A 21,624-nucleotide genomic window follows, 5' to 3' on the forward strand; every position below is an offset into this window, starting at 1 on the left:
ACCACATATGCACAGGCCTGGTATCCTCTGAGGCCCAGGCACTTGTGAGCAACCCTGTCTCCAATAAATAAATAAATAAATGGGTGATTTAGAAGAGTTACTGAGTGGGCTGGAGAGATGGTTCAGCCGGTAAGAGCGCTGGCTCTTCTTCCAGAGGACTCTGGTTCAATTCCCAGCACCTACATGGTAGCTTACAACTGTCTGCAACTGCAGTTCCAGGTGATCTTATACATTCACACCAATGCACATAAAACAAAGTTGAATAAATTTTTTAAGTGGTCACTGATAATATTTTTCATCTGAATGCTGGTTATGGGGTATATTGATTAAAAAGTATAATCTTCTGGATAGATATATTCTTCAGTGTGTATATGTGTTGAATTTTTTCATCCTAGAAGAAGCTTGGGTTAAGTGATTTCTTTGTAGTTAGAAAACTTCCCATGGGCTTTAATTGAAAGTTTGGCAGCATCTCCACCTCTGCCCACTAGATGTCAGTAGCCATGTCCAAATGTCTCCCAAGCCCTACACATGTCCTCTGGCAGGCAACTCCTCTCCTGGTTAAGAGCCATTGAGTTATAATAACCTAATAAAGATTGCTTCTCAACTATTTTATTTCTCTAAGAAGTTTTTATTTTAAAATAGTACTTCCTTTTAGAGACTCCTACTAGAAACTTAATACTCACAGACTCATTAATAAGAAAACAACTAATTTATACAGCCAGAAAACATGGTAAATTTCATAGTAAGTTTTATTCATTCATTCATTCATTCATTCATTCATTCATTCATTCATTTATTGTGGCCCTGACCTGGAACTCGCTCTGTAAACCAGGCTGGCCTCGAACTCAACAGAGATCCACCTGCTTCTGGCTCTTAAGTGCTGTGATTACAGGCTGCTTCTGCCTCTTATGTCTGTGTAAGGGTATAGGATCCCCTGGAACAGGAGTTAGACAGTTATAAGCTTCCATGCGGGTGCTGGGAATTGAACCCATGCTCTCTGGAAGAGTAGTAGCTAGTGCTCTTAACCGCTGAGCCGTCTCTCTGCTTAGATTATTTAACATGGAGTTGGGTTTTTAATATATTAAACTTAACATTTGTATTTTTCTTAGGTAAGAAAGCAAACTTAGGCAAAAATGCAAGCATGAATGCACACCATGGATCAGCACTGGAAGCTGCTGCTGTGGAGACCACGGTGCCCAAGCAAGGACAGAACCTTTGGTAACAGGAAGACCATTGACTTGCCTTTTTTTATTCCTTCCCAGAAATATTTAAAACAATGACATTAAGGATATTTTGTGTGACTTGGTTTTGTATATCAGCTTACTGTTGGGCATGAGTTGCATTAAACTGTGAGTGAATTGTGGTACATTCCTGTAATCCCAGCACTCAGGAGATGGAAGCAGGAGAATCAGGAGTTCAAGGCCTGCCTGGGCTACATGACACCCTGTCTCAAAAGAAACATCAAAAAAAAAACACACACACACACACACACATACACAAAAACCTCACTGTTTTAAGACCAGATGTGATAGCCAGCTATTATCTTTTGGTAACCAGCTATTTTTCTCAATTTAGAATTTGATTCTCTGCTTGTTCTCATTTGGTTTCCATTGCTGAGATTAAATGTTGTGGCCAAAAAACAGTTTGGGGAGGAAAGGGCTTATTTTAGCGTATAGGTCCTCTTTATAATAGGTCCCCTTTATAATATAATTTCATGTATTATGAGCTGGGTTCACCCTTATTCTTGAGACACAGAGTCTCACACTATAACTCAGACCAGCCTGGCGTTCGCTCTGTAATCCAGACTGGTTTTGAGCTCACTTTGGTTTTACTAGTACAGGAGTCCCAAGTGCTAGGATTAGAAGCGTGTACCGCCAAGTCTGCTGTGCAATAATCTTTTTTGTTTGTTTGTTTGTTTGTTTTTCAAGGCAGGGTTTCTCTGTGTAACCCTAGCTGTACTGGAACTTGCTCTTATAGATGAGGCTAGCCTCGAACTCATAGATACCTGCCTGCCTCTCTGTGTGTGTGTGTGTGTGTGTGTGTGTGTGTGTGTGTGTGTGTGTGTGTGTGTGTGTGTGTGTGTGTGTGTGTGTGTGTGTGTGTCCCAGTGCTGGGATTAAAGGTGTGTGACACCATTGACAGGCTGCAGTATATCTTATGTAGCATTGCCACGTGCTCCTATTCTGGGTCAGAAATACAAAGTATTTTGTATTTGGTAATTATGCTTTGCAAGCCATGTAAAAGTAAAATTAAAACATAAGTCATTAAGTAAATTTTACTCATTAGGCAAAGAGAAGGTGTTTGCTACTTTTGATTACATCAAATAGGTTTGGTACAGTCACGTATCTTAGCTGCTTTAGTTTGAGGCTTAAATTTTTTTTTAAGTTGTATGGGCAGATGTTCTATTGCCTTTATGATGTCTGTCTCTTAGCCTAGTCATGGTGACGCAAGCCTTTAATCCCAGCATGCAAGGGGCAGAGGCAGGCGGATCTCTGAGTTTGAGACTAGCTTGGTCTGCAGAGTAGATTGCAGGACAGCCAGGACTACACAGGGAAACCTTATCTCAGAAAAAAACAAACAAAGGTCTGTATTGTAGCAGGAGACCTTGATTTCCAATAAAGTTAACTTTGGGTCTCTTTTATTGCAGAAGACCTTGACTTCTCCCATAACCTAAATAAAGTTAGCATTAGACTCCTGGGAATAGTAAATTAGGTGTTCTTGTAGTAGATTTAGACTGAAAACAATCTGGAATTCTGCATTTTTCACTTTGGTTTTCATTCTTTTTCCAACTTGCAGGTTTCTGTGTGATAGTCAGAAGGAGCTGGACGAGTTGCTGAATTGCCTTCATCCTCAGGGAATAAGAGAGAGTCAACTTAAAGAGAGACTCGAGAAAAGGTAGGGTTTCCCTCTTGTTCACATTTTCTTGGTGTAAATATCAATATCTGAGCAATGTGATTTTGAAATAGAGTCCCTATGTAGACCAGACTGGCCTGAAACTCAGATCTGCCTGCCTCTGCCTCCTTAGTGCTGGGGCTAAAACTGTATATCATGATGTCCAGCAGCAAGATGATTTTTGGTTTGGGCTTGTTTGTATGTTTTCTTTTTTCCAGTTTGTGTTTGTTTTTTTAATTTACTAATGTTAGTGAATAAGTGTTTTGTCTGCATGTATGTCTGTACCATGTGTGTGCAGTGTTCTGAAGACCAGAAGAGGGTAGGGATCCCCTGGGACTGGAGTTAGTCACTATGTAGATGTTTAGCTATCAAAACCTGGGTCCTCTGGAAGAGCAGCCAGTGTACTTAATTGCTGAGCCATGTCTCCAGCCTCAACTTGCATGCTTGTTTGAAACAGCGTCTTATGTAGCCCAGAGTGACCTTGAATTTACTGTATAGTCAGGATGGCAGCTTCTAACCTCTGTGTGATGGTGTAGGTCTCAAGGAGCTTTTGCCTAGAGCTGTGTACAACCATTGCTAGTTTTTTTTTTCCATTGCTAGTTTTTTGTTGATAATCTATTAAAGTCATAAAAATAAGTCCATGACATTGATGTTGACATAACTTGAAATCTTTTTGAACATCATATTCATTTGGGAAAATACACATTTAGGTCATACATGATCCAGGGTACAGTCTTTGACTAGTGTGTGCCCTGCACCAAGCTGTGAGCCATTTTAGTTAAGCGGTATTGCAAAAATGCATTCCAACCTGAATTAGTGTTCAAAACTGATCTGTCAGTGCTCATGATAGATCAAAGATACATGAATGCCCATCAGTTGGTCAGCAGAAAGACAGAGCATGGCATGTCCTAACAGCATATCACACACTTAAAGACGGTGAAAGCTGGGGGATGGTTGCGTAGAACCCATGCAGAAGACAGTAAACATTAAAAAGTAAAGAGTAAAGCACTAGCTTGTGCTGCTACCCGGGTATCTAAACTCTCTGCTAAGCAAAAGAGGCCAAACATGAAAAGCTGCATGTCATATGATTCTGCTTCTGTGAGGCATCCATGTCAAGTACAGGATGACACAGAAACAAGAGGATTATCAGCTGCTGGGAGATGTAGAAGCACCTCTACAAGTTTTTCCTCATCCCAACTCCTGTAGATACCAAGAAATCACTCACTCCATTTATCTGGCTCGGAAGCCAAATTTGGGATTAAAATCTTGTGACGGCAACCAGGAGCTCTTGAACTTTCTGCGGAGTGATCTTATTGAAGTGGCAACGAGGCTACAGAAAGGAGGACTCGGCTACATGGAGGGAACATCAGAGTTTGAAGCCCGGGTAAGAGGGCAAGTGAATACCCATGAAAGCTATTACTCAGCTTGGAGACATTTCCAGAGCTGCTGTCTTACCTGGTAAAAATAAAGCTTAATCATGTCTATGTTTGCATACTATATGTGGGACCAAAACTTTGTTATATAATTTTTTGTCATCTCTTTTGTTTGCTAAGTATTTATGGGGAAATGGGTCAAAACCAGTTCTTTCTCTTGCTAACATCAGGTTATTTTTCTTTCTTGCTTGCTCTTTTACTTCAGGCAGGGTTTACTATGTGGTCCTGACAAGAACTCACTATGTAAGATCAAGCTGGCCTCAAAGACAGTAATCTCTTGACTCTGCTTCCCGAGTGCTGGCTGTAAAGGTGTACACCACTATGCCTGACTCTATTGTTTTAAATTGGTATGCCTTATGTAACACCGTGGTTAAGAATACAATTTTGCGTGTCAATGGAGTAACTCAGTGATTAAGACCACATACTGCTCTGGTAGAGTGCCCATGTTCATGTTCATTTTCCAGCACCCATGTCAGTCAGCTCACAGCCACCTATACATCCAACTCTAGAGGACCAGATGCTTCTGACCCCTTTGGGCATATACTCCAAGGAGAAGCATACATGTAATTAAAAATAAAATAAATCTTCATAAAAATGTAAGCAAACATGGTATTGCATGCCTTTAGTGCCAGCACTTGGGAGACAGAGGCAAGCAAGCAGGTCTTTATGACTTAGAGGCCAGCTTGGTCAGACAGTGAGTTCCAAGCCAGCTAGGATTACTTAGTGAGACCCTATATCAAAAATTTTTTATTTTTAATTTATGTATTTCTCCTTTTTTTGCTGAGACAGGGTTTCTCTGTATTGCCTTAGAGGTTGCCCTGGAACTCGCTCTGTAGACCAGGCTGTCCTCAAACTCACAGAGATCCACCTGCCTCTGCCTCCCAAGTGCTGCTGAGATTACAGGTGTGCACCCCGACCCCAGCTTCCCTTTTCTTTTTTCTTTTCTTTTCTTTTTTTTTTTTTCTTTTTTGGTTTTTACGAGACAGGGTTTCTCTGTATTGTTTTCGAGGCTGTTGGTCCAGCCTGGCCTCGAACTCACAGAGATCTGCCTGCCTCTGCCTCCCGAGTGCTGGGATTAAAGGCGTGCGCCACCACCGCCTGGCTTCCCCTTTTCTTTTGAGACAGTGAATGTTAACTATGTAGCCTTGGCTGGTTAGGAACCAGCCTGTCCTCCAACTTAAGAGGTGTGCCTCCTCTGCCTCTCACGTGCTAGGACTGAAGGTCTGTACCACCTGTGCGCATGTGCCCTTGTCCTGCCTGGAGCTGCAGTGGCTGGTGGTTGTGAGCCCCTGACACAGGTGCTGGGATCTGGTCCTCTGCAGCTTCAGGGTTAGTGATTTAGTGCCTGCTTCTTTATCTGTAACATAAACAAAGGTTGGTGGAGATGCGAGAGTGGGAAGCTCAATGCCGACCTCAGCCAGAAAGGAAGGAAGACAGGCTTGAGCTTTCCCAAAACTGTCTTTGCTTTTCTGGCCAGTGTTTTAGTTCTGTGCTAATGATACTTAAATCCACAGCCTCACACATGGCTAGGCACACCATTTATACCTTAGCCCTCTAGAATATAGTGGGTAATAATTACTGAGTGGAAGGATTCCTTGGATGGAATTTCAGTGTTCTGGATCCTTTCACTGCTAAGATATAGTTCTTTAACTAAGGCATGCAGGTAATTCATGTTTGGGAATTTATAGACAGACTTCTTTGTCTGTTTTCTTGTCCTCCTCTCAGACTCATTTTTAAATCCCTTCCTGTAGGTCACATCCTTAGAGAAACTGAAGGATTTTGGTGAATGTGTCATTGCCCTTCAGGCCAGTGTCATAAAGAAATTTCTTCAAGGATTCATGGCTCCCAAACAGAAGAAAAGGAAAGTCCAAAGTGAAGACTCCACAAAGTCAGAGGAAGTGGATGAAGAGAAAAAAATGGCAGAGGAAGCAAAGGTATTAAGTTACTGAGTCTGAGCTGTGGATCCTTGCTTTAGGGGACTGAGTATAGGAATGAGAAGTAGGGAGGTAGTTACAGTAGTAGACAAGCTGATGCGTTACCTATTTATGGTCTGATCCCTGCATGCTGAAAACATAGTAAGGTAGAAAGTACCTGAACATGCATTATGGTAAGCTGTGGAGCCCTGGTTCCTTCCCACAGAACAGTGTTGCTCGCTGGTTGCTGTGGCTCCCTGCTGTTGCTCAGCTTCACCAGAGAGGATTGTGCTGGTGTCCTCATTGGTCACTAGCTCAGAAAAGATGGAAGTTTACAAGGGTTTCTACTACACAAAGGTCCTCCCATACCTTCTCAGAACTCAAGACACCTGGTCTGGCAGAGAAAGCCTTTAATCCCAGCTCTTAGTAGATGGAGGCAGGCAGGTCTCTGAGTTCAAGGCCAGGGATACATAGAGACTGTGTCTCAAAAGAGGGAAAAAAAAGAAATTCAGGCTATCATGAGTCCGCACCTTCAGTGCTGATGAAAAGGAGTGGTGTCTCGGCAGACTTTTGAGGGGTGCTGGGGTCAGAGCTTCCCAGCGGTAGGCATGAGAGCTAGGTTCTGAAGTTAAGATTAAAATGACATTTGTCTCTGTCACAGACAAATCTAGATTTCTTTTTGTTTTAGACAGTGGTCTCATAGTGCTTATCTGAAACTCTTTTTGTTTGTTTGTTTGTTTGTTTGGTTGGTTGGCTGGTTTTTTTCGAGACAGGGTTTCTCTGTGCAGCAGCTCTGGCTGCCCTGGAATTGCTCTGTAGACCACACTGGCCTTGAACTCACAGAGATCCACCTATTCCAGTACTGGGGTTAAAGGTGTGTGGCACCACTCCCGGTAGGCCTGGAACTCTTAAGTAAACCAGAATGGTCATAAACCGACAGATTCTACCTGCCTCTGCCTCCTCCTCCCAAGTGCTGTGATGAAGGTATGTGCTGCCATGCCTTGTCTTTGCTTTTGTTTTGTTTTTCAATTCACGATCTTATCTTATGCACCCAGGTGGTGAGATTACAAGCAAGTCTCACCACAGCCAGGTAGTTTCCTACAGAGCTGGCAAGGCAGTTGAAAGCATTCATTGGCTGTTCTTCCAGAGGATCCGGGTTCTATTTCCAGCACTCACATTGCAACTTCAACTCTCTTGAACTTCAGTTCTAGAGAATCCTCTTATGTGTACATATATGATTGCAAACAAAAATGTTCAAGAAATTCTAGTGCTCTTTCTAAAACACCTAGAGTTTGTACACAGTTGTTTCTCCTTTCTTAGGCTACAGGTGATACAGGATTCAGGGAGGATCATTTGGGGTAAGGGCCTGGTTTACTTCACAATGGTACCGCCCACCTTTGTCAGTATTTTACTGGGATAGTCCTTCCAAATTGCTTTTAATGGCTTTTAGCACTCAGATAACCTAGGTGATCTCTAAGGTAACTTCTGTCTCAGGTTTCCAAGTGCTGAGGTTACAGACCTGAGTCACCAGAACTGACTTAAAATTTCTTATTATTTTAGTTGCATAAATTTATGGAGTTCTGTGAGATAATTCAGTCTGTGCACAGTGTGTATAGTGATCAAATCAGAGTAGCTAGCATTCCTCTCTTTAAACACTCTTTGAGCATTGTATATATTTATGAGGTACTGTTTTGCTAAATGCTACATAGGGTTTTTCTTTCTTTCTTTCTTTTTTGGTTTTTCGAGACTGGGTTTCTCTGTGACTTTGTAGGCTGTCCTGGAACTAGCTCTTATAGACCAGGATGGTCTTGAACTCACAGAAATCCGCCTGCTTCTCCTGAGTTGCTGGGATTAAAGGCATGCGCCAGTACCGCCCCACCTTACAGTTTTGTTTTTAACTCAACTTTTTTGTTTTATATTGTGTCTGCTACCTGCCTGTGTCTGTGTGTCTGTGTCTGTGTGTGTACATTTGTAAATGTGCCACAGTTAGTATGTGGCAGTCAGAGAACAGCTTGCAGGAGTCATGTAGGCCTTGGGGGTAGAATTCTGATTGTCAGGCTTGCTGGCAATCATCTTTACCCCATGAAGCCATGTTGCCCTTTAACCCAGCTTTGTGTAAGCTTTTATTGGTAGATCCTTGGAAAGAGCCTCATCTTTCCTTGCTATTTATTTTTCCTGTGGCATTTTCTTTTCCCTGGGGACCAACAGGTAATTAAGTCCCATTAAGGTCCCTTTGAGTGCAGACAGTGAGACATGGAGAGCTTCTTGGAAAGTCAGGCTGCTTGCTGAGTGGTTCTCTGTACTCTGTCCCGACAGTATCCTGCCCTGCAGCTCCCATCAAAGGTCAACTTTGCCACAGCTCACATTTTTCCACTGCCTCTGCTTTAAAAGTTTCCACTTAGCAAGGGCAAGGGATTCGTTGGCTAGTGTCAGGCTAGTGCATGAGTTTATGTTAGTCTCTCATATGGGTTGGTTTCAGTTTCTTTAGTTCTGCAAGGTTGTTTCTTGGGTCCTTTTTGTAGTAAATGATCTGGGGTGTGTATTTTTTAAGTTTACTTTTGTTCATTTTCGCTTATACTTATGTGTGTATGCCTGCTTACCTATATTTGTACCATGTGCATGCAGCACTCAGAAGCCAGAGACGTCGGCTCCCCTGGAGCTAGTTACAGGCAGATGTCAGCTCCCTGGCGCGGGTGCTGGGGCTGAGCTGGAGTCCTACAAGAGCAGCAGTGCTCTGAGCAACTCTCCAGTCCTAATCTGGTGTCTGATGCCTATTTTGTTTCCCTAAATTGGGAAAGATAGTGTATATTTTAAGAAAATCCTGGATGTTATTTGGCATTCTCTCCTGCCTCTGTCTCCTTTGTGACTAGGTCTTATCATAAACATCCCAGGCTGGCTTCAAACTCGTAATTCTCCTGTCTCAGCCTCTTAGCAGATTTGTTTGGTGTTCTGATAGCCCTTTTAATTTTTATTTTATGTTTTATTTTTTTTTCTATGAGAGTGTTTCACTCCAGCTCAAGCTGACTTTGAACTCTTAGTGATCATCCTGCCTCAGCCTCCCAAGGGCTGAAGTTAGAGATCTGAGCCGCTGTGGGAATCTCTGCAACCGCCACAGCCAGCAGAGTGATGATCCAAGGGAATCGAGAAAGCAGTTCAATTCAGTTCAGCTAAGCAGCCAGTGTTGCTTCATACTTCAGAGTCTGGTACTGGGATTTAAGCCAGCACGGTTTGGTCAAAAATTTCCTGGTGTACACTCAATCCCATGTGTCCAATAAAGCACAAAGTGAACTAGAGACTGGAGGTGACTACATAAAGATGGGTTCTGTAGATTGAGAAAAGCAAGCTTAGGATAAGGGTCGAGGGACAGGTCTTGTGTGGTTTCCAGCCACACAGATAACGCAGTGTCATCAGACTAGAAAGTTCGTCTGCTTTCAGCCTTCTGGGAGGTAACATGCTTCCTTTGAAGCAAAAACCCTGTGTGTTTAACATTCCAGGTCCCTTAGTACTTACCTGTGAGTATAAGGACCTCCATGTCTCCTATGAGATACCAGACCTGGCTCAACTCTTTATTATTTTAGTTGTATACATTTATAGTGTATAATGTGATAACTCAGTATGTGTACAAGTGTTGTGGATAGTGATCAAATCAGAGTAGCTAGCATTCACCATCTTTAAACACATGTCATTTTTTTAAAATGCATGAGTGGCTTGCCTGCATGCATATATGTATGTGTACCACATATGTTTTTGGTGCCCACAGAGGTAAGAAGAGAGGGGATGTTTAACCCCCTGAACTAGAGGTAAGGGCTGGTGTGAACTACCATGTGGGTTGTGGAAACTAAACCCAGGTCCTCTGCAAGAACCACTTTGCAATCCCTAGCCCATTTAAACACTCTAAAAGTTCATTAATTTATAAGGTACTGTGTAATATTTAAAAGTGAACTCACAGCTGGGCAGTGGTGATACACACCTTTAATCCCAGCACTTAGAAGGCAGAGGCAGACTGATTTTGAGGACAGCCAGGGCTATACAAAAGAACGAAACAAAAAGTGTAAAGTGGCTCATGAATTTGCATACAAGGAACTCATAGATATTTCATGAAACAGTTCTGTTGGTAGGTTCTGTCGATGCAGCAAAGTTTTCCATTTTGAATGGTGTGGTTTTTTTGTTTTTTGTTTTTCGAGACAGGGTTTCTTTCTCTATATTGTTTTGGAGGCTGTCAGTCCAGCCTGGTCTCGAACTCACTGCCTCTGCCTCCCGAGTGCTGGGATTAAAGGCGTGTGCCTCCACCGCCCAGCTTGAATGGTGTTTTGTGACAGACTCTGTGCAGCCTTCTATCCCTTCCAAGTCAGGATAGCTGTCTTTGTAGTGATGAGGAAATCGGCTGGTGGTGTGATTTGGCGTGTAAACTCCGTCCTGGATACTGTCCACCTCCTAACCAGAGGCCCACTGTCAGCACTCCCATCTGGGAGACTTCTAGCAAAGAAGGTGCCTGCAGAGCCATCTCAGAGTTTTGTAGGCCACACATTTGATGCTTATGCTGGTGTCTGTTCCTACTTCTAAATGATATAGCATTCTTAAGTGATTGCTTCTCATCTCCACTCCATATTTAATGTCGGTGGGATCTTGGCCCAGTTTGTTTATCGTTTGTAGCGTTGGGGTGAGGTTGGGACTCTATAATATAAATGGTGACTTTAATGAAACTCTAGGAGACAGATATCCTCAGAACTCTATTATTTATTTGTCTTCACTCATTCCTAGCCCTCTTGTTGCTTCGAGGTCATGGTCATAATGGTAAGTTGTTTTACTTGCTGCTTAGGTTGCCTCTGCTCTGGAAAAATGGAAGACAGCAATCCGTGAAGCACAGACCTTTTCCAGAATGCACGTTCTACTTGGGATGCTTGATGCGTGTATCAAGTGGGATATGTCTGCAGAAAACGCTAGATGCAAAGTTTGTCGAAAAAAAGGTATATATTGAGGAGAGTTGCTCATCTTAAGTGTTTGGGACTAAGCGTTACACTTTCAAAATCTTTTTCCTCTGAAGCAGGTTTTGGTCCACAATTTCAGCACTGTCTCCTTGTATGCGCACATTCTCAGTGTGGTAGGGTAGTTTTCCCTCTGCGGTTTCATGCTGGTGAGTGAGTCAGTGTGTGTTCACATTTGCAGTGTATGGCTGGAGCCGCTGCTGTCTCAGTCTTGAGAGTTTCTCCAGGAGCAAAGTAGTTGATCTAAAATCTACAGTCCTTTAGACATCTTAGCGCATTGGTCACATGTGAGGTGAGCGGTGTTCTTCCAGCAGGGGGCAGTCCTTGCACATTGCACCCAGACTACATCCTTTCTCCCTGAATGCAGAGAATTTGGAAATGTTTTATGCTGAGATCCTCCTCACAACCTACTTCTTCTCCTTGGCTAGTGCTACCTCATGAGCTAGCTTAGTGCTCAGTTTCCAAGTGAAGCACTATGTAGACTCAGTTGTTGTAAAACTGACCTAATATGAAAGTTGGCAAAGGGAATTAATCATATGAAGTTTATATAGAGTACTTTCAAATGTAAAGAAACCAGATCAGCATCCATGCCAAACATGTGTGGGAGAGTTTTGGGGTTCAAAAAGAACAGCAGAATCTCCAGTCATTGTTGTTGCTGCCTTTTTGTTAAAACACACACACAAATACAATTTAACAATTGTTTCATTTTATTTACTATTTTGGGTTAAAGTCTTAGTATATAGCTCTGGCTGTACTGGAATTCAGAAATATCCACCTGCTTCTGCCTCTTGAGAGCCCAGCCACCTCTTAGCAAATATTATTGTCCTGCCCTGGTTCTTGGTAGTTCTGAGGAGATACGTTAGGAACTCTCCCTGAATTGCCCTATTTTCAGAAAACAAATGCATAAAAAAAAAGCAGGCTAGAAACTTGAGTAGTTGGTAAAATGCTTGCACACAAGCATGAGGACCATAGTTCCATTGGTGCACCCACATAAATGCTGCTTGGGCATGGAGGCCCGCCTGTCCTGGCTCTTGGGAGATGGAGACAAGGGGTTTCACAGAATTGGTGTCCGTTCTGGATTCAGGTAAGAAACTCTGCCTCAGTATATAAGGTGGGAAAGCTGTTAAATGTGATGGCTAACGTCAGCCCTTACCCCACACACGTGCACACAACCAAGAGGCAGCTGAATTTGATGGTGTGTATTTGTAGTCTCATGGTTTGGGGGGCGGTTAGGAGGACCTTCACAAGCTCCAGGCCAGGATGGGTTGTCCAGTGAAAACTTGTCTGGAAGGAAGAAAAGTTGCTGCAGAGATGGCTCAACCCTACAGGACCTCTCTGCTGTCCGGAGGACTAGGGTGGCAGTGCACTGGGACTCCAGCTTCAGGGGTCCAGACAGCGCTCCCACCTGGCTTCGCAGACTCAGCACACGTGGCATACACTCCTGCAGACATACACGGACATAAATAAAAACAAATCTCTACAAAGAAAAGAGAGCGCTGCCCTGTGTGTTTGTTGTGCTGCCAACAGTGCTCTGTGGTCTCTGTCTTTGCAGGAGAGGACGACAAGCTGATCCTGTGTGATGAGTGTAATAAAGCCTTCCACCTGTTTTGTCTGAGGCCGGCCCTCTATGAAGTACCAGATGGTGAGTGGCAGTGTCCCGCTTGCCAGCCTCCTACCGCCAGGCGAAATTCCCGTGGCAGGTGAGAGTTTTTTCCTTTCAAAAATAAGTGGAGGGCTGGGGAGATAGGTCACTTGGTAGAATGCTCACATAGCTCGCACAAGCCCTGGGTTTGATCCCTACTGCTACTACATAAGTCAGGCATGGCGGCACATGCCTGTAATCCCAAACCCTAGGAAGGTGGAAGCAGGAGGGTCAGGAGTCTGGGTCGTCTATATGTGAGTATTTTGCCTGCATGTATGTATATCAGTAATGTGTGTGTCTGTTACCCATGGAGGTCAGAAGAGTGCTTTGGTTCCCCTGAAACTAGAGTTGTGATAGTTGCAGGCGACCATGTGGGTGCTGGGAAACGAGCCTCGGTCCTACAAGAGCAACAAGTGCTCTTATCTACTCAGCCATTCAGCCATCTGGTTTTGTTTAACATTGACATTTCTGCTTTTCACTGTTAGGCCGCCCGCCCTGCCCACCCCCCCAGCGTGTGCGCGTGCCATGTGTGCGTGCACGCCTTTTGCTTTGGTTTCCCAAGACAGGGTTTCTCTGTGTAATCCTGGATGTCCTTGAACTCGGAGATCCCTTCTGCCTTTACCTTCCAAATGCTGAGAATAAAGGCACTCACCAAGACCAGCTGTCTCTTGTGGATGCACTCTTTTTTTTTTTTTTTTTGGTTTTTTTTTTTTGGTTTTTTTTTTTTTTTTTTGGTTTTTCGAGAGGGTTTCTCTGTGGCTTTGGAGGCTGTCCTGGAACTAGCTCTTATAGACCAGGCTGGTCTCGAACTCACAAAGATCCGCCTGCCTCTGCCTCCCGAGTGCTGGGATTAACCCTTCCTTTATTAGTTAGCCAAATATTACCAACCGGGTGTTAGCTAGCTGTCTGTGATGCAGTCTCCTGCTCCTCATTCTTTGTGCCCCTACTGTTCTTCCACCTATCTCTCACTTGGGCTTCTAAGGTGACTTTCAGCCCGTCCTCCCTCCCATCTGTGACCTCTCATTGGTAGAGATCAGAAGGGCATACAGAAAACAAAACTGTTCTAAGTTGAGACTCCTCAACCTTACTTTTGAGTCTCTTGACACTTTAGCTCTTTGAGGCCCTGCTCTCCTGTTTGTGTGCTTCTTACAGACTATTGTTCTTGCTGTCCCTTGGGCTTCCCGGTATCTAGCATCCTCTGTGTACAGCACTGTTCACTGGGTGAACTGCCCGAGGCCAAGCTGAAATCGCTTTCCTGCTTTCCCAAGTCTTTACACCCTTAGAATGGATGGCCCCTCAGAACTGTGGCGGCCTGCAAGTAGAGGGTCTGCTTTGTTCTGGGCTTGTCATTACAGCTAGACCAGCACCTCTGAAGGCGCCTAACATCTGCCCAGTTGCTGCTGTTGCTTTCTGCACTGACATTTGAGGTTGAGAAAGGACATTCTCACAGCCACTAGATTGTCTTTATTGTAAAAGGCAGAGCTGTTTGATTTCAACCACACTTTAACAGCCTTGCTGGTTAGTTCTCCCTCTCCCTCCATCCACCCCACCTCCCGGTGTAGGGACACAAGACGCTGCTCTAAAAAGTGCTTTGGACCAGCTGTTCTTAATTGGGATTAGTTTGTGGTGTGGTCATCGGCAAGCTGTCCCACCCCTGGAAGAGAGCCATCAAGGTGCAATGAACACCTGCCTGGGCTCTAAATCCTCTCAGTCCACCCTGGGGTTGGGGGCAGCTTTGGTGTCTGGAATGTTACCTTATCAGGCGTTTTGAAAGATGATAGTGTTCTGTACTGTTTGTAGAAAGAAGAAGAGGTTGTATTTTGTTCTGGATTCCCACCCCCACCCGTTGGTGTCCCCTAACCCTTTTAGGCTTAACAAATGGAGGCACACTGGCCTGTGCTCAGAGGGTCTCCTCGTTATCAGCTCTACCTGGTCCTCAATGGACTTGTCGCGGGGATTCTCTTAATCCACTCAGGAATAAGACAGAACTGTGTCTCTACTCGGCCTTTCCTTCTCACAGGAATTACACTGAAGAGTCTACCTCTGAGGACAGTGAAGCTGAGGAGAGTGGTGAGGAAGAGGAGGAGGAGGAAGAAGAAGAGGAAGAGGAAGATTACGAAGTGGCTGGCTTGCGATGTAAGTGTCTGGTGTGGCATGGTTGCCCTCAGTCTTTCAACCTGACCAGAGAAGCCTGACTAGTAAGAGAAATTCAGCATTGCCTGTCTCTCTTGTGGCTGTGGGTGACTGAGCTGCCATATATCTATATTGATTTTCAAGGTGTCAGGGGGAGAGGGTGCACACAATGGCTCAGCAGTTAAGAGTCTATACTGTTCTTTCTTCCAGATGACCAGTGTTTATATATATATAACTAAAAGTAGAACCTTCTTTTATACTGTCAGGGAAAGGTTGGGTTGGTCTCCAAAGCATCAGCCAACAGCAAAGTTCTAAGATTGAGTGGAACCTGTGGGTCTCAAGCGTGTTTGTGACAAGGTTGGTGGTCTGGCCCCATCCTCCTGCACAGTGACTTTGGCCTGGGGCACGGGGCTGATTTCAGATGTCACATGCTGATGGATGCTCCCTGGAGTGTACAGGGCTCGTGCTCTGCTACTTTGGCAAGAGAAGGCTAGTTTTCTGTGGTTAAGTCATAGGGACGTTGGGGAGGCCCAGTCTGCTTTCTGGGATGGTCATCAGCAAAAGAGACCTCCTCAGTGACGCTCACAGCATCGACTCATGGCTGTTGATATTGTCACTGATGAAGCCAGTAGCTCCAGCCAGCCTTTCAGCAGCTTTTTTATAGGCCGGTGCAAGGGGACCACAGGTCTCAAGAGCAGTGTGGCTCTGAAGAGTTGTCCATGCTGTGAGAGAGAAGCAGGTGTTTGGTACTGCAGTGGTACATGTGTGTTCTGGCCTCCATGCCCATCCTAACTTAGCTTCCTCCCTCACAGTCGACAGCTACTGAATGATCTTTCCATCTCAGACTCTTTTCTTGAGACAGGAACTTAACTGTGTAGGCCTGATTTGCTTTAAACTCTCAGAGATCTGCCTGCTTCTGCCTGCTAAATGCTCTGATTGAAGACATATTTCCGAGCTGTCCTGAAATACCTCCCCATTGGTGGAATTATAGGCATGTGCCACCACACTTAACTGTTGGTTCACTACGCGTATGACTTCAGGTATGCCAGGGTCAGCCATCCTATGCTATGAAGAGACTCCTCATGAGTGACACGGCATGGGTGCACATTGTCTGAAGACAGCCAAATGCAGCCGTGTGTTGAGTCTTATTTTCATGATTTCTAGTGATTGCTTCCTCTGTACTCAATGGAGGCCTTCTTTTCTCTGGGCTTCTAGGGCTATTGCCTACCAAAAGAATTTAGTAAGTGTTTGCTGTTTCAGAGCCTTGATGTCCTCAACCTTTCAGGCCATCAGTGTTGGTTCCCTGGTGCAATTTCAAGCCCTAGCACCTGAGCAGCAGCTTCTTCCCTTCCTCATGAACCTTGTCTGGAGCTAGAAGCCTTAAAATAGCCACTAAGGGTTAGCATGGTCCAGAAATAGAATGGGAAGCACCATTCATTGGTTCTCCACATGGCTGCCCAAATGTCATCTCCCCCACCCCAGGTATTAGCAAGAAAAGGTCGTGGAAAATGTTTTAGTGAAGGAGAAGCCTTAAGCTAATCCTTGCAAAGAATGCTCCCAAGGGCATCACAAGGAATGTTAGTTTGCCTGTCCCTGAGCACCTGTCATCAGCCAGAGACACAAGTAGTCTAAGTGCCTTCGTGTTTATTCTCTATAGGGATGCCAGGCAGGACTCTTAGGGAAATGGTCTTAACATGAGAAAGCAGATCTTGATTTGGATTTGCATAATGCTGTGGCCTTAGTGTGAGTAAGCTTTTTGCTGAAAACACTGGTTAATTAGCGTAGGGTAACTGGGAATTAGAAAGCAAGGGCAGATTCCCTCGTGCACGTGAGTACATGCATTCTCCGGGGCTAAGTCTGGGCTGCAGGAGAGCCATACATGCTGCCATGCTAGGAAGTGGTTTCCTGCTGAGTTACTTGACAGTTGACTCCTGCAAAGACCTTGTCCTGAATACAACTGAACCACGTGGGCAGGCCAGAAGTGCTGGGACCCAGCCTTCTGTGACTGCAGAAAGTCACTGCCTGTGTGGTCGCGTAGTCGCCGCTCTCCCAACACACAGCGTGCTACTCTCCGCCCTGCTCTGAACCCATGTTTCATTTCAGTGAGACCTCGAAAGACCATCCGGGGCAAGCAGAGTGCCATCCCTACAGCAAGGCCAGGCCGACCACCGGGTAAGAAGTCACATTCTGCCAGGAGGTCACGGCCAAAGGCCCCACCTGTGGATGACACAGAAGTTGATGAACTGGTAAGACTTACTTAGCTTCCCTCTAGTCTTTGTATTCTGTATGTTCTGGTCCACCATGAGGAATTCACAAAGCAACAGGTGGAAAGGAGGCGCCCCCCCCGGCTGGGGGCTGAGGGAGCAGATGGATGGGCTTCTGGGCAGACTAGGCTGCAGCCTCCAGGAGCTGCTATGCTCGGCATCCTGCCCAGCCTTCAGACAGTCGCCCCTAGTTTGCAGCAGCCTGCAGCTCGTCAGGGACTTTAAAATAGTATCCATGTGTCTCTGGTGGGCCCAGAGGGGTGGGCCTCTGTGGGAATGTCAGCAATGCCAGAGCCACTCACTGCTAGCCTGCAGCCACAGTTGTTAAGACATTGCCCCCACCCTCTGTTGTCAGCCATGTCAGCTTTGTAGTTTAGCTTTAGACCTCACTTGAGCTGGAAGACTAGAGGACGCTCTCGGGGACTGGCTCGTCTTCACACATGAGCTTGGACTTGAGGACATAAAGGAAGCCATTAGGGAGAGGAACAGTCCTTAAAGTTGCCAGCGCCTTGCGTGCGTGCGGTTCTTATGACTGTGGCTGCCTGGAAGGGTGCCCTACCCTTATCTCCTTAGCCACCTCCTCTCAGTCTGGAAGAGCCGGGGGAGGGAGCTACACCCCTGCTTTTCTTCCTAAGCATACCCTGCCCCACAGAGCTGACTGCTGGGTCAGCTGCTGCCTGGTTTCTGTGATTGTTTACGCCCATAATCCTGGGCCCATCTCTCACAGGGTTAGTGTCTAGTTTTGAGCACCTGCTGCCGGCTCTCTGCTGCTTTGATCTCTATCCCTGACTTGAGAGCACCACCCACCCTGAATATTCCCTAACTTTGATGCCCAGAGAAGTGATGAAACTGTTTTCCTTTTGTTTTAGCAGATGGGTTTGGTTTTTTGTTTTACTTACCCCGTCCTGTCTACTCTTCTGCTGTAACTCCTACAGTGACTGGCATTTGCTTCCTCTGGTGCTAGGTACTTCAGACCAAGCGTAGCTCGAGGAGGCAGAGTCTGGAGCTGCAAAAGTGTGAGGAAATCCTCCACAAACTGGTGAAGTACCGCTTCAGCTGGCCCTTCCGGTGAGTGGCCGCCTCTCGGGCTGCTCCAGTCCCTTCCTTTGGAGACATGTCTTGGCAAGGGAGTGGGGAGTGACAGCCCTTAGAAAGTGAAGTCAGGTCCTCCTCCAGGGGGTGGACACGCCTTGTCCCCTGGGTTGGCTGACCACTGACTGACTAAGCATCCTGGGGCTGGTTGCCCTTTTTTTTAGTGGCCCTCAAGCCTATGCATGTTTCTCATTTGGTGTTTTCCTACAGGGAGCCTGTGACCAGAGATGAGGCTGAGGACTACTACGATGTGATCGATCACCCCATGGACTTCCAGACCATGCAGAACAAATGCTCATGTGGGAACTACCGATCCGTGCAAGAGTTCCTCACCGACATGAAACAAGTGTTTACCAATGCTGAGCTCTACAACTGCCGTGGCAGCCATGTTCTGAGCTGTATGGGGAAGACAGAGCAGTGCCTGCTGGCTCTGCTGCATAAACACCTCCCCGGCCACCCCTACGTCCGCAGGAAACGCAGGAAGTTTCCCGATAGGCTCGCCGACGATGAAGGGGACAGTGATTCAGAGTCTGTTGGACAGTCCAGGGGACGAAGACAGAAGAAGTAAAGAGGCAGGGCCCTAGTGAGGCGAGGCGGCCATGGAGGGGGGATAGGAAGAGAACACCACAGGGTGTGGGAGAGGCAAGAAAAGCCGGGAAGACCTAGAGGGGAAGTGACTGTAGCATCCAGAGATGCCCATCATGCCAAGCTTGGGCTTTTTCTGCAACTCCCCATGGGGCTCTTGGGGAGTATGATCCTGGCCTGGTGAACCCTGCCCAGAAAAGCTAGCAGCAGAGATGGGCCTCCTCACCTGAGTTCTGAGAGCTGGGAGAGGCCTGGGCACAGCCTCTCCCGTGAGCTCCGCCCTCCTCCTCTCCCTCCTCCTCCACCCACCTCATCTTTACAGCAGTGCCAGCCCCCTGGTCTCCAGAGAGGGTATGGTACCCACAGTAGGAGAAGAGCATCATGTGGCCATGCTGGTCGAGGTGTGGATCTTTTTGAATTTATATTTATATACAGTCGTATTTCTTACGTCCGCACTCTCTCTTCCTTTTCCCTCTCAGGTGACAGTATCAGCTAGTGCCATACAGAGTTGTGTGTTCACCAGCATCTTGGGACAGTGTGGGCTTTGAATTGATCATGGCAGAGTAGAGGGACAGCTTCTGGAGCTGCTCCTAAGCACCCTCCCTGTTGGGGCAGCCCTTCCCCACCCCCACCCAGCCCGCCACCTCAAAAACCAAGCAAACAAGGCACTTCCCATAGAGACTGGAGTCCTGCTTTCAATCATGCTATGACCTTGGCTTTGATGGGTCTGGCCAGAGGGGTGTTGGAGCCCAGCCCACCCACAAACCAGACAAGCCCCTAGGGAGCCGAAAAAGAGCAGGAAGAAGTTCAAATGTTTAATTTTTTAAATTGACTTTTGTAGTTACTAAAGTTGCTTGTTTCCGCAGTGATATTGTATAAAGAACATCTTGTAAAATACTTGTCATCTTGCTTTGGCACATGTACAGTACAGTTTCTATGATATGTGTTCGCTTATTCCCCTCCTCAGAGAGACCAGCGGGCAGCAGGATCTGGGTTGGACCCTCTCTCTGCCCTGGTGGCACTCTCCTTTCCTGCGGGCCCTTGTTCCTCCAGGGCTCATCTGCAGACCTAGTGCTCCTCCCTTCCGAGTCTCCTCAGTGGGCGGTAGTCGGTGCCAGCAGCGGGAGCTGGGGCAGGGTGTGCAGCCCTGCCCTTCGTAGGCAGTCTAGCCTGTGTTGTGTTTAGGCAGAAGTTTGTAGTCTGCTTTCCCTTTTATGACAGATTTTGATAAAAGTACAAGACAGGGTTTAACTTTCTTTTCTATCGATTTTGAATTTGAAAAAATGTGAGCCCCTCAGCTCTCCTTATTTAAAGGAAGGAAAGCAAGCCCACCACGTCAGGAGGCTCACCACTCTTGGGGCTGAGGGGAAGGCCTGGCTATGGCTTCTGTGTGCCGCACAGCCCCGTGGTGAGGAAGGGTCCCTGCCCTCTTCTGTAGGCCTGGCTGGGGTAAGCACTAACACTGATTCAGCCTCCCTGCTGCTTACTGGTGCTGTAGCAGAAAGTGGTATTTCCACTGCAGTGACGTCTGCATGGTGGCTTTTTAAATTGTCTTAAAGGAGGAAGGGCTGCAGTTAAGGGTAGACTTGTAATAAATTGGATTTCAAATAAACATTATGTACTTGTGTTTATAAAGATGAGACAGCTCTGACGGCTTTTTTCTCTTGGCGGTGGAGGGCAACACAGGCCCGGGAGCCAGGTCGTTTCAGTCGTGGACAGTGCCCGGAACTGCATGCCCTTGGCTCCTGCAGCTCCTTGTTCCAGTTGTGCTCCGCTGTTGCAGTCAGGCGTTTGGGTGCTTCCTTGCCAGGCCTTGCCGCCCTGTGGAAGCAGTCAGTCCGGAGTGAAAACAGGAGACAGGTCACTGACCTCCATCCTCCAGTGATGGCCCTGGTCCTGCTCTGATCTCCCACCCTTCCCTCCAAGGCCTTCCTTGCCACGGGGTGGGCTCAGTGCTACTGAATGGTAAAGTAGCTACTGAAAGCCATGCCTGCACAGAGACTGAGCGACGATCGCAAGTTCAAGCTGGCCCAGGAAATTCAGACGTGTTTCAGGAAGTGAAACAACGGCATAGCACCTACCAGGAGCATACACCCCACTTCATAGCACCTACCTGGAGCGAGCATTCACCCCACCCCTATGACAGGCCATGGCCTGCTATAGAACAGGGAAACCAGCCTGGGCATCTAAGCTCCAGGCAGTGCTTCCTCTGCCTCCCAGCATGCTCCAGGGCTGACTAGTGCTGGCAGGGCCTGCCTCCCCTCCCACACTCTGACCAATGAGAAGTCTTGAGACTTCACTGCCCATCCTTGCTTCCCATCTTCCCTCATGGTTTCTCTAGAAGCCAAGAGTCTTGTTTCTGTTGCACAGATGGCCAAGTTCTAACCTCCCTTACCCACAGACTGGCAAGGGCAGAGGGCTGCACTGGTTGCCCGTTAAATGCTTCCCTCAGTTGCGACCCCCTGCTTTTCCCTTTCCAGGTATCCAGCTGCCAGAATCCCATTACAGGTCCCTTAGCAAGTCCTGAGTAACCACTGCCTTCCCACTCCCAACACGGGCTGTCAAAGCTGTCATGCAAGAACCCTTGCATGAGATACAAGGCAAGGTCTTTACATGGGATGATGAGTGCTCCTTACACACACGCACTAAACTAAAGAATTTACTGGGAAAGCCCGAGGAGGTGAC

The 21,624-nt window shown here is 46.4% G+C and overlaps 1 protein-coding gene across 1 annotated transcript in view; it reads left to right on the top strand.

Annotated features, from left to right (window-relative positions):
• The window catches only part of Baz1b (bromodomain adjacent to zinc finger domain 1B), a 54,306-nt gene extending 33,727 nt beyond the window's left edge, over positions 1 to 20,579 (top strand). Inside the window, exons 10-19 of the mRNA XM_040731287.1 lie at positions 1,110 to 1,218; positions 2,797 to 2,895; positions 4,099 to 4,276; positions 6,077 to 6,259; positions 11,058 to 11,205; positions 12,776 to 12,923; positions 14,886 to 15,001; positions 17,102 to 17,244; positions 18,227 to 18,330; positions 18,565 to 20,579. Coding sequence (XP_040587221.1) covers positions 1,110 to 1,218; positions 2,797 to 2,895; positions 4,099 to 4,276; positions 6,077 to 6,259; positions 11,058 to 11,205; positions 12,776 to 12,923; positions 14,886 to 15,001; positions 17,102 to 17,244; positions 18,227 to 18,330; positions 18,565 to 18,922 — 1,586 coding nt within the window. The 3' untranslated portion in view covers positions 18,923 to 20,579. The remainder of the gene's footprint in view (positions 1 to 1,109; positions 1,219 to 2,796; positions 2,896 to 4,098; positions 4,277 to 6,076; positions 6,260 to 11,057; positions 11,206 to 12,775; positions 12,924 to 14,885; positions 15,002 to 17,101; positions 17,245 to 18,226; positions 18,331 to 18,564) is intronic.
• Positions 20,580 to 21,624: the final 1,045 nt, after the last annotated feature.

This window comes from Mesocricetus auratus, unplaced genomic scaffold, assembly GCF_017639785.1.
Source record: "Mesocricetus auratus isolate SY011 unplaced genomic scaffold, BCM_Maur_2.0 Super-Scaffold_100025, whole genome shotgun sequence".
In the NCBI taxonomy this organism is placed as follows: domain Eukaryota; kingdom Metazoa; phylum Chordata; class Mammalia; order Rodentia; family Cricetidae; genus Mesocricetus; species Mesocricetus auratus.